Consider the following 13,058-nt stretch of genomic DNA (forward strand, 5'->3'; position numbering starts at 1 on the left):
GCCTAATTAATTTTTAGGAGGGGCTATGCGTTTACCTGCTGCTCTCTGGCAGGTAGCTCCATGCCCTCCTGGGTTTTAAATGCACCTTAGAACACACATGCATCAACACTACAATGAGCGGGCGGAGGGAGGTTTGGAGTCTTCTCTCACCCCCGTTCTCTGCGACCTGCTGGAGCGGGGGGGCTAGGAGGAGGAGTTGGCTGTCCGACTGCGGTCTGGAGTGTGGGGCCTCCCTGCAGCTGCGGAGTCGGGGCGGTCTGCCTCTCCCCACCGCAGGGAAAAGGGTAACACCACCTGGGTCTGGGTGCAGTTCCCCCCTCCAGGGGCAAGGGTACCTAGACCCGGTTCGTAGAGTATGCTTGGGGAGTGTGATCGTGTGTACAGCGTCTCTTTATGTCTGTCTCCACGTTGGTTGAGTGTGGAGTGAGTGCATATGAGAGCATGAGGGTGGGAATGGATGTTTGTATCTGTGTGTGCCTGTATGTCTGTGTCTATATGTCAGGTTGGGTATCAGACGCCACCTCTCTGGGGACATCTCAGGCCCTCCAAGGTTTGGAGGTCTATCTCCCCCCACCACCACTTCCCCTGCCAGTGGCGGACTCCCTCAGGTGTCGGTGCGTTGGTGGTTCTTTGTGTCTGGGGGTGGGCGTCCAGGTACACACCGGCTCACTCCTTGGCGGCCGCTTATCGGGGCCTGGAACCTGGGGCTCGCTCGGGCCACTTCGGAGGTGGGGTGCCCCCGGCCTCTCGGCCTGGGGCTCGGTCACTCAGGCACAGCTGGCTGCCGGCGGAGCTCACGGGCGCGTCACTGCAACTCCCCCTGGCTTCTGCTCCGCAGCTGCTGAGTGAGCCCTCATCTGGGACTCTCCTCAGCTCTTTCCGGGACAGTGGCGCGGCTGCCCCTCTGTTGGTCTTCCTTGGTCTCTTGTGTTCTGGGGGCCTCTGGATGTCTGGAGTTTTGATCTCCTCCATACCTGCTTCATACCCTGGAGGACGGGGCTGTGGCCCCCCCACACCCTCTAGCAGATCATTACATGAAGGAACCTTTTAAAAGACAAAAAACAAGCGCGTCCATGCTCACAGGTGTACACACGGGTGATCACACCCACAAACTACACCCTTTTTGGCTCCTACCTCAAAGCACACTGTGTTCTGTTGATCGTATGTGCTGCACAATAATGTTTAATATTTAGTATTTACTGTCATATTCCCATATATCATTGTGATGTTGTTTATTCTATTACTCTTGTTCTCTTCTGCTTGTTTTCTTTTTTCTTTCTCAACAGGTGATCCAGGTGATCGATATATGCATTTTTTTTTCTCTGCCCGTTCTGTTGGTTTTTGTCTTTTGCCCTTCTCCCCCGTCCCTCTTCTCAGCTGTTTCTCTTTCCCTCTTTCTTTCTCCCCTTCTTTCCTCCAGTCAAGTCTGTCCCGTATTCAGCAAGTGAAAATAAAATAAACAATAAAAGGTGAATCAAATGGACCATTATGGCAAGGCTGGGATGGTCAATTTGGTAAAGTAAATCCGTTGGGCATCTTTCTTTGCCTTTAGACAATAATTCTGATGGCAAAAGAGCCAAACGGGACAGGCAAAAAAAAAAAAAAAAAAATTTCATTAAACATTTGTGATGGATTTAAGGTGAATGTTTTTAAGGCTTTTAATAATCAAACTGTGTTGATTATATTGTCATTTGTGTACTGTGTGGTATGCAGGGTGTGAGTGATTTTGTTTACTTCAACCAGAACGATAATGATGAAGGAGGAATGAACACAGTGGCCTTCAGTTTTTCTTGATCTTACTTTTACTTGAACTTGCTTCCAAAAAGGAACAGGAACTTTATCGAGACCCACTAATATGTACATGTACATCACATGTAAATCACAATGGCTGTTACCTTTCCCCATTACACAGTTCCTGCATTAACTTAAGATTTTCTTTCTTTTTTGTACATGCCAGGGAAGTTGGCATTCCGTCCATCCATTCATCCTCTTCCGCTTATCCTTATCAGGGTCACAGAGGGGTCAACAGCAACAACACTTTTACCTTTTGGTTCAGAAAAGTCTTCAAAAATAGCTCAACTTTTATTGAAGCCTAAATGAAATTATCATTAGTAAAATGCTAACATTAGAAAACTATATCACAGTTGCATGACTTAATCGTCACTACCAAACTGGTGACACCAAATGGTAGCAGAATTTATCCTTGTTGGGGAGTTTGTAGGTTCATTGGCCAATCACTTTAAGTAGAATATCCCTGAAACTACTATTCAGTGGCAATCTACGAAAGAGTACTGGGAATGAAAAAAGAAAGAACAATCCTTATGGATTAATGGTATTTCTTTATAGAAACGTCTCTTCCTATGTCCCAGAGGACAACACAGATTAAAACACAAGCATGTTAACTAATGCTTTATGACCAAATATCAGTAAAACTAAAACTAATAACATTCGTCCTTAACTGTACTGTTACATAAGGAGACAAATTATGCTAATGCTTAAAACTTTAATATCTTTTGATAATTGAATGTTAATCATTATTATTGCTATCAATATACTATAATTATCTATGTTTATTTAGCTGGTCTATTTTCCAGATTTAGATGATTAAAGCCATATTATTAAAAAGTGCAATACATACACATTTTTTCTCTGGTCCCCTCCCCAATCAGACCAGGAGTGACATGTTTAGCCGCATGTTCTCCTTAAATTGCTGGCTGTCTGAGTGGTGTCCCAGAAACGATGTGGGCTTCATAGATAATTGGCAAACCTTCTGGAGGAAACCTGGTCTTGTTAGGAGAGACGGCATCCATCCCACTTTGGATGGAGCAGCTCTCATTTCTAGAAATATGGACAAATTTATTAAACCCCCCAAAATATGACTATCCAGAGTTGGGACCAGGAAGCAGAGTTGCAGTCTTACATGCTTCTCTGCAGCTTCTCTCCTCCTGCTACCCCCCCAAAAACCCATCTCCATTGAGACTGTGTCAGCTTCCAAAAAGACAAAAAACAAACTAAAAACCAGCAACAAACAACTTAAACATAAACAATCACAAAGAAAGAACAATACAGTATCCACATCTGAACCAAAGAGTAAAACAGTGAAATGTGGATTATTAAATATTAGGTCTCTCTCCTCCAAGTCTCTGTTAGTACATGACTTAATAATTGATCAACAAATTGATTTACTCTGCCTTACAGAAACCTGGTTGCAGCAGGATGATTATGTTAGTTTAAATGAATCAACACCCCCGAGCCATTCTAACTACCAGAAATCTCGAAGCACAGGCCGAGGGGGCGGTGTGGCAGCAATTTTTCACACCAGCCTATTAATTAATGAAAGACCAAGACAGACTTTTAATTCATTTGAAAGCCTGATGCTTAACATTGTCCACCCCAGCTGTGAAACTCAGAAACCAGTCTTACTTGTTATCATCTATCGTCCACCTGGGCCTTACACAGAGTTTCTGTCTGATTTCTCAGACTTTATATCTAATTTAGTTCTGAGCTCAGATAAAATAATTATTGTGGGTGATTTTAACATCCATGTAGATGTTAAAAATGACAGCCTCAACATGGCATTTAATCTGTTATTAGACTCAATTGGTTTCTCTCAAAATGTAAAAGAACCCACCCACCACTTTAATCACACTCTAGATCTTGTTTTAACATATGGCATAGAAACTGAACATTTAACAGTGTTTCCTGAAAACCCTGTCCTGTCTGATCATTTCCTGATAACATTTACTTTTACAATAATTGATTACACAGCGGTGAAGAGTAGACTTTATCAAAGTAGATGTCTTTCTGAAAGCACTGTAACTAAGTTTAAGAATATAATCCACCCACTGTTATCATCTCCAATGCCCTGTACCAACACAGAGCAAAGCAGCTATCTGAACGCTACCCCAACAGAGGTCGATTATCTTGTTAATAATTTCACCTCCTCACTACGTACGACTCTGGATACTGTAGCTCCTGTGAAAACTAAGGCCTCAAATCAGAAGTACCTGACTCCGTGGTATAATTCTGAAACACGTACCCTAAAGCAGATGACTCGTAATCTGGAGAGGAAATGGCGTGTCACAAATCTAGAGGATCATCATTTAGCCTGGAGAAATAGTTTGCTGCTTTATAAGAAAGCCCTCCGCAAAGCCAGAACATCTTACTATTCATCACTGATTGAAGAAAATAAGAACAACCCTAGGTTTCTCTTCAGCACTGTAGCCAGGCTGACAAAAAGTCAGAGCTCTTTTGAGCCAACCATCCCTTTAACGTTAACTAGTAATGACTTCATGAACTTCTTCACAAATAAAATTTTTATCATTAGAGAAAAAATTACCAATAATCATCCCACAGATGTAATATTATCTACAGCTACTCTTAGTACCATTGATATTAAGTTAGACTCTTTTTCTCCAATTGATCTTTCTGAGTTAACTTCAATAATTACTTCCTCCAAACCATCAACGTGTCTTTTAGACCCCATTCCTACAAAACTGCTCAAAGAAGTCCTGCCATTAATTAATTCTTCAATCTTAAATATGATCAACCTATCTCTAATAATCGGCTATGTACCACAGGCCTTCAAGCTGGCTGTAGTTAAACCTTTACTCAAAAAGCCATCTCTAGACCCAGCAGTCTTAGCTAATTATAGGCCAATCTCCAACCTTCCTTTCATATCAAAAATCCTTGAAAGAGTAGTTGTCAAACAGCTAACAGATCATCTGCAGAGGAATGGTTTATTTGAAGAGTTTCAGTCAGGTTTCAGAGCTCAGCACAGCACAGAAACAGCTTTAGTGAAGGTTACAAATGATCTTCTTATGGCCTCTGACAGTGGACTCATCTCTGTGCTTGTCCTGCTAGACCTCAGTGCAGCGTTCGATACTGTTGATCATAATATCCTATTAGAGCGATTAGAACATGCTGTAGGTATTACAAGTACTGCGCTGCAGTGGTTTGTATCATATCTATCTAATAGACTCCAATTCGTGCATGTAAATAGAGAGTCCTCTTCACACACTGAGGTTAATTATGGAGTTCCACAGGGTTCAGTGCTAGGACCAATTCTGTTTACATTATACATGCTTCCCTTAGGCAGTATCATTAGAAGACATAGCATACATTTTCACTGCTATGCAGATGACACCCAGCTCTATCTGTCCATGAAGCCAGATAACACACACCAATTAGTTAAACTGCAGGAATGTCTTAAAGACATAAAGACCTGGATGGCCGCTAACTTTCTGCTTCTTAATTCAGATAAAACTGAGGTTATTGTACTCGGCCCTGAAAATCTTAGAAATATGGTATCTAATCAGATTCTTACTCTGGATGGCATTACCTTGGCCTCCAGTAACGCGGTGAGGAACCTTGGAGTCATTTTTGACCAGGACATGTCCTTCAACGCACATATTAAACAAATATGTAAGACTGCTTTCTTCCATTTGCGCAACATCTCTAAAATTAGAAATATCCTGTCTCAGAGTGACGCTGAAAAACTAGTTCATGCATTTATTACTTCCAGGCTGGACTACTGTAATTCATTATTATCAGGATGTCCAAAAAACTCACTGAAAAGCCTTCAGCTAATCCAAAATGCTGCAGCAAGAGTCCTGACAGGGACTAGAAAGAGAGAGCATATTTCTCCTGTTTTGGCTTCCCTTCATTGGCTTCCTGTTAAATCCAGAATTGAATTCAAAATCCTGCTCCTCACATACAAGGTCTTAAATAATCAGGCCCCATCTTATCTTAATGACCTTGTAGTACCATATCACCCTATTAGAGCGCTCCGCTCTCGCTCTGCAGGCCTACTTGTTGTTCCTAGAGTATTTAAAAGTAGAATGGGAGGGAGAGCCTTCAGTTTTCAGGCCCCTCTTCTGTGGAACCAGCTTCCAGTTTGGATTCGGGAGACAGACACTATCTCTACTTTTAAGATTAGGCTTAAAACTTTCCTTTTTTCTAAAGCATATAGTTAGGGCTGGACCAGGTGACCCTGAATCCTCCCTTTGTTATGCTGCAATAGATGTAGGCTGCCGGGGGATTCCCATGATGCATTGAGTTTTTCCTTTCCAGTCACCTTTCTCACTCACTATGTATTAATAGACCTCTCTGCATTGAATCATATCTGTTATTAACCTCTGTCTCTCTTCCACAGCATGTCTTTATCCTGTCTTCCTTCTCTCACCCCAACCGGTCGCAGCAGATGGCCGCCCCTCCCTGAGCCTGGTTCTGCCGGAGGTTTCTTCCTGTTAAAAGGGAGTTTTTCCTTCCCACTGTCGCCAAAGTGCTTGCTCATAGGGGGTCATATGATTGTTGGGTTTTTCTCTGTATCTATGAAGCGCCTTGAGGCGACTTTTGTTGTGATTTGGCGCTATATAAATAAAATTGAATTGAATTGAATTGAATAGCTGGCAGTGTAAAACCTGCAGTTAAACTCACATTAACAGCAGCATTAGCATAAATAATAAATACAGAAGATAATTAGATATTATTCTGAAACTGACCATTCTGCAAAATAAGTGCTTTGGGTACTTTGTTTTTATGGTAATCTCCTACATTTACTGATGTTGTAATAAAGGTGTACTTATTTTTGGCCTGTTAGTATGCAGTTAGCATAGTTTGGGGGAAAAAAACAAGATTCAATGTGCCAAAATGAGTGAGACCACACAACAGTCTAATCTTTCATTTGGATGTATAACTTGGCGTGATGCTAACAGTTCAGTTCTCATGTATCTCTGCTGGAACAACAGGCAGTAAAAGGTTAATCCTGTGAAGCATCCTGTGATCAAGAGTGTCACGATGGATTTGGGAGCTAACGTCTCTGTGTACTCTGTTTACTTTCTGATTTAGGACAAGACATTCACCTGTACCCTTTTCATGCCCTTTGAAGATTTTGAGAAGATCACCACAGGAGATGAAGTCATCGAGTTTTTCCAGAAATACTTCCCTGACACCATACCACTAATAGGAGCGTAAGTGACTTTCTCCCTCCCCACCCATTTCCCTGAATCCCCCGTCTGCCTTTATCTCTTCATCCGACCTGCCAAAGTGTCTTCAAAAGGCCTTTTATTTCCCGTCATCCCATCAGCTCCAGCCACATCCACAGCTCTGTTCTGTGAAGTGTGAAATTGCAGACTTACAGTTATATGGATTTTGTGAGGTGAGGTTCTAATTTGAGGTGAACCATATGTTGCGGGTGACAGAGGTGGGGGGCTGTGTGAGGCACAGAAACGCTTGAAGCTTTCATTCAGTTACTCATTCAGAGTGCTTTGGCATAAACGGCTAAGTGCCTGCTTTAATTTCTCAGTTTAGCTGCTTAGTTAGACAAACAGAGCATAGCTGTGTTTGTGTCTTGTGATAAATGCTCTTTTGGCAAACACAAAACAGTCTGTTGCAACTGTCAGATTAAATTGTGCAAAATGAGTTTGTAATTCTTGAATTTCAATTTTTGTGTTGCAGGGATACTCTCCAGAGAGATTATTTCCGATTGCCTGCGCAGGCCATGGTGTCTGTCAAATGCAACCCATATCACATTGGTGACGCGTGCGTCCTTATGGGTGATGCAGCCCATGCAGTAGTGCCTTTCTATGGACAAGGAATGAATGCTGTAAGTAGCACTAAATGAGGGGAGGAAAAGGCAGAATTAGACAGAGACTAATTCATCTATTCATGTTTTATAGGGCTTTGAGGACTGCATTGTCTTTGACGAGATAATGGATCAATTCAATGAGGATTTCAGTAAGCACTTTTTAAATGACCAAAGATTAACGAAGAGAGAAAAGCTGAGCATACAGAATAATTTCCATACGGCCCTTTGTGTATCCCGCTAGGTGCTGTTCTGCCTGAGTATACCAGAGTTCGGGTTCCAGACGACCACGCAATTGCTGACTTGGCCATGTACAACTACATTGAAGTAATCCACATATTTTTTTTAATATGAAAGCAGGAAGTTGTGGTCAAAATTTTATACACTGTATGATTTACAGTGTATGAATTTGTTGAGCTGTTTTTTGTTTTTGTTTTTTACATAGTGGGATGATTGTACAGCATACATATTTAATGAATTTTAAAAAAAGTATTGGGTGCACAAGTTAGATTTTTTATTTTATTTTGATTTTCTCTAATCCACAAATGGTCAAATATATACTTATACTGCCATGTCACGCTGTGTGGCAGGCAGGATTGGACCCAAACGCAGGACTCGCAAAACACAAAGGGATGAATTAAGGGAGGCAGCTTTATTGTGCTGAAGAAAACTAACATACAGAATACAAGAAACAAAACCTAAAACTGGAAACTAGGAACAAGAACAGAAAAGCTAGAAAACTAAGAAACTAGGAGCAGACTCTGAAGAAAACCAGGGAAATGATGAGCACGGAGAAACATACACAGCAAATGGGAATGACACGACAACCGGGAGAGGAGAACCCAGGACTTAAATACACAAGGGTGTAACGAAGGAAACAGGAGGGAAACACAGCTGGGGCTAATCTGACAAAATGAGACGGGGAGGAAGCAAAACTGAAAACACTGAGACTGTCAAAGTAAAACAGGAAACAAGAGACCTACACAAAGAAAGTGACTTGACACTGTGACATGGAGGCATGACTAACTAGGGAACCAGAAACACAGAGACAAGAGTAACTAACCGTGGAATATGGAAGGCACAGTGACAGAAAACTAAAAATATAGCACAAGGAGAAAACGATAAAGAGAACCAAAAATGTGAAAAACAACAAATCAAAGAATATAACTTAATCCAAAAACCCAAAACACTGGGTCACAGGCCCAGTACCGTGACATATGATCCCACTAATATTTGGTGAAATGTCACGTAAATTGGTTGGTTTCTTGCCACGGCACAGCTTCTAAGCATAGTGGGTTGAAGTTTCAGTTTTTGTGAAGAAAAGGCTTAATGTAAGCCTGCTTTATCTGTTCCAAATCCTGTTTTGATGTTTGCTTTTTCCAAACATTCTCCCGTTGTAATATCCACTTGTGTCCAAGTTTCAGGTGTTGAGCTGCTTGAGGTGAAGTTGAAGAATTTGTCAGTAACCCTTGTTCTTCATTACTCCATCCATTTTGTGCAATGTACCAGTAGCACTGGCAGCAAAACAGCCCTACTACCACCACTATGCATGAGAGTTGTTACAGTGTTGTTAGGTTTGCACGCCTCGCCTTTATACCTTCAAACATACCACTTGATCATTGATCATTGTCTCATCTGACCATAGAAATTTTCTCCAGAAGGCATTTTGCTTGTCCATTTGGGAACCTGTGAATTGCAGGTGAGCTTGAATGTATCAGAGTTGGGGCAGGGGCTTATTTCTTGGTCAGCAACGTCTCAGACCACAGTGATGTAAAACTCACTTGAAGGGTGGACAGTGACACTGCTGTTCCAACAGTTTCCAGTTCATGGCAGGCTTGATCCTTGGTGGTTCTTGGGTTGTTCCTAAACATCCTAACCAATTTCCTCTCATCTGAGGGTGACCGGGTGACCCATTAAACTTTTGAAACGTCCATCCTAAAGCCATTTTGAAGTACATTTTGAGAACCAACTGCTCAATAAAATGTATTTCCACTGACCTTAAAACTGAAAAACAAAAAGGTGTTGATGGGCATAAGTGATGAAAATCCTCTTCATCACTTCTGAAGCAGAACAGTTCTCTAACCTTCTGTGCATTTAAAGTCTCTCTCTCAAAAGTAATGGATAAAGCAATTAAAAAATAGCAGGACTATGTGTTGGCTTAACAATACTCTTGATCTTCCACTGCTGCAATTATATCAAAAGGCAGGAAGAAGGAAGTCTAAAGTTTCTCATATGGCTGAAAGATCTACCTAATGATATCATAAAATGGACAAATGGCTGACAAACACATTTGTTGTATTGTTTCATAGATGCGAGCACACGTCAACTCCAAATGGTTCCTTTTCAGAAAATATGTTGACAACATCCTCTACTTCTTCATGCCAAAGACAATAATTCCACTTTACACAATGGTAAGTTGGATACAGTATCACTAATGAATAGTAACTGTTTCCACATCATTTTGTCTGAAAACTAAATCTGCTATTCTTTCTGTTTTCTTGTCTCTAGGTCACTTTCACTAGGACCAGATACCACGAAGCAGTCAAGCGGTGGCACTGGCAAAACAAAGTAAAATACCTGGAAAAAATGTGCACTACACATGAATGCAATTTAATTTTGATGGGACTTTTCGTACCTTTGAACAGCTAAGCACTGTAATTAGCAAAGTGACAGTGTTATCAGAAGCAGCACTAAAGGTGGCTGCGACTCTTGAGTAAACAGTTCTCCATTTAACACACATCACGGCCGTACGCGTTTGTGGTTTCTCTCGCTGGGCTGTAGATAAGGCTGTTAGTCCTTGGCTCTGTGTTGAACTGTCTGATTTGCCTGTGCTGGCGGCTTCTGCTCTAATAGACAGTTGGACAGCCGGGATTTTCACAGCCTCCCCTGTAAATTGATTCAACCCGTAGGGCTGTTTGGGCAAAGGGTGAAATGACCTTCATGGGAGAAAGAAAAGAAATATTATCTCTGAAGCATTACAGTTAACACGATAATATGGCGTGATACTGAATATGGAATGACAGGTAAAAATATAGGTCAGAGACAGGGTGGCAGTGAAGTGTAAGGATGTATTATAAAAGTGTCAGTAACAGCAAGGTCATTGATTGGGTGAAGGGATTACTTCACTTTAGGTAAGCAACTGAACTACAACAATTACCCAATTTCCTTCGGGGTCAACCTTCAGGATCAATAAAGTTTTATTATATTGTAATTACATAGAAAAAAGATTTTAAAAAGGTGTCAAATTATTTAATTTACTTTAAATTTTTGAAACAAACACATGTTGTTTATTAACCCTATGACAATAAATGACCTACAAATCATTCAGTTATAACATAACTCAAGGAACCATTGTTATGTCTCTACCTAACAGGGATCATGTTGACATTAAGTTATGTATGTACATATACAATGGTGCCATGTTTAGATGTAATGTCATGTTATCAGTTTGTCTAACAGGCCAGGTAAGAATGGCTGAAATCTGAGCATTTTGCATATATTGCAACAGTTTTATTTGTACGGTGTTTCAAAAGCTAGATGCTTTCCTCCGGGCAGCTCAGCCACAGAGTTTGCTGGTTGGCACCTCAATAACTCCAGTCTCCGCACATCTCTGCACCTCATCTCTGGTCCTCAGCGTCACTATAAAAAGAGGAGCGTTCATTAATTAAATCCCTTCCACCCTCAGCCTCGCTGGCACTGCCCCTCAAGCCCGCTGCACCATCCCTCCACTGCAGCAGAGCCAGAGACCACACCCCTGTCACATACTGCCATGGATCTCCAGGGAAACAAAGCCTGGGTGTTTTCTTTGCAGCTATGTTTGGGATACTAATGTTCATGAAACTGGAAGCAATTTACCAACCTTTGTGTGATTTGTGAAGCAAATAACTGAATTCAAACTAATTATCTATTCATTTCTTCACAGGTGATAAACCGTGGCCTGCTGCTCAGTGCTGTGGGGGCTGTTCTTGGTGGTTCCTACCTGCTCATTAAAAATCCTCCAGATATCAACAAGCTCATCGTCTCTGCTGAGAAAATGTGGGACAGGCTTGTGGCTCTCAGGACGCTCTGAGCACAGGCATCATGACTGATCTGACAGACAGGTGTACAGACTTAGAGTTAAACACTAGAAAAGAATTTAGAGGCGCCCAAATATTAATTAGATTTTGACTAAATTATCTAATTCACAGCTATAACTCCAGCAATGGCAAATTACTCCAATAATGGCTGCCCTCACTTCAAGGACTTAGTGATTGATCAGAACGACTTACATCGTTTCATTAGTGTTAAACCGATAATGATCAGCAGCGGTGAGCAGAACACTGCTGTTTTAATTATTAAGCAAGTTTAATTCAAGAACACAGGGTCAGTTTTAGGTGTGTGTAGAAGTTTTTACTGTTTTTACACAAGAATGATGTCAGCTATTTTTCTTTGTCTCCACTGGGCCCAGTGACATTTACTTCACGCAAAATCTGGGATTTGTTTTTGTTTTTAAAGCTGCATTATGTTTTTGCAATGTTTCACTTATACATACATTACTGTGCAAATATATTGAGCCAACCCTTATTTCTTTATATAGGTGCAGGGAAATAGGTGCAGTGATTTATTGAAACATGCTAAAACATAAATGCAAATATAGACGACAGAATTGTGTACAACTCTTTGGATGTTTTGTTCTGTGGTCTGTCAAGATCGTGTCACACTGCTTCAAGAAAGGTGAAAGTTTCCTATTTATTAAGGATATGACTATCAAACGCTGTTCACCTGCAGTATAGGTTTAGATCTGCCAGCCCTCCACTTTTTTAAAGACACTTCACACCACTCTGAGATGTGATAGGTATTTTCTGCCTGTCAGACTGTGTTATCTTTGATTTTTATCTGTTTATCTTTTTTGTAGATTTAACTAAAGAAATTTTTACAACAGCCTGCTGGTAACAAAGATACAATTTTACATATGTACTTCTGACCAACCGCCAATGTAGTATTTCCTCTGTTTGGGCTTGGAGTTTGGCTGGTTTGTCCACTTCGAATGTGCTGCTATGCTCACCTATATAAAACAAGTGAAGATGACTGGTTTTAAGGACTTTTATTTACCCTTCATGAAACTCATTGATCATTTTCACTCTCTGGCAAAAAGCATAAATGTTAAATTTCCAGTTTTGTCACCTATGGACACAGCTAGGCAAGTTTTTTTTCTGTTTCCAGTCTTTATTATAAGATATGCTTCATAGTGAAAATACAGTAAGAAATCAACCAAGTCCCAGTTTTCCAACTGTCTAAAAAGACAAAATCCCTCTCACTCGTTCTCACATCCACAGTTAAAAGGGTTTTTATCAACTAAGGAAAACCATTCATTAAATCTATTCATAGCTGACAGCTCAGGAGGAAATGAAAGGAGTGTGTCACTAAGGTCTTAGTCTCATTTCCTCTTAGTCTTCAAGTAGGGCTACTCCCATCGTCCTAATACATACAAATC

The 13,058-nt window shown here is 41.0% G+C and overlaps 1 protein-coding gene across 2 annotated transcripts in view; it reads left to right on the plus strand.

Annotated features, from left to right (window-relative positions):
* Positions 1 to 12,652, plus strand: part of kmo (kynurenine 3-monooxygenase) — a 29,992-nt gene extending 17,340 nt beyond the window's left edge. For both annotated transcript variants that reach the window (XM_086258421.1, XM_086258423.1), the window contains exons 10-16: positions 6,850 to 6,971; positions 7,459 to 7,606; positions 7,680 to 7,737; positions 7,830 to 7,912; positions 9,895 to 9,996; positions 10,094 to 10,153; positions 11,508 to 12,652. In XM_086258421.1, the coding sequence (XP_086114547.1) occupies positions 6,850 to 6,971; positions 7,459 to 7,606; positions 7,680 to 7,737; positions 7,830 to 7,912; positions 9,895 to 9,996; positions 10,094 to 10,153; positions 11,508 to 11,654 (720 nt within the window). In that variant the 3' untranslated portion in view covers positions 11,655 to 12,652. The remainder of the gene's footprint in view (positions 1 to 6,849; positions 6,972 to 7,458; positions 7,607 to 7,679; positions 7,738 to 7,829; positions 7,913 to 9,894; positions 9,997 to 10,093; positions 10,154 to 11,507) is intronic.
* Positions 12,653 to 13,058: the final 406 nt, after the last annotated feature.

This window comes from Aulonocara sp. 'chitande type north' Nkhata Bay, linkage group LG13, assembly GCF_057382095.1.
Source record: "Aulonocara sp. 'chitande type north' Nkhata Bay isolate Kocher_YH1m ecotype deep benthic linkage group LG13, A_spYH_male_GT1.1, whole genome shotgun sequence".
Classification (NCBI taxonomy): Eukaryota; Metazoa; Chordata; class Actinopteri; order Cichliformes; family Cichlidae; genus Aulonocara; species Aulonocara sp. 'chitande type north' Nkhata Bay.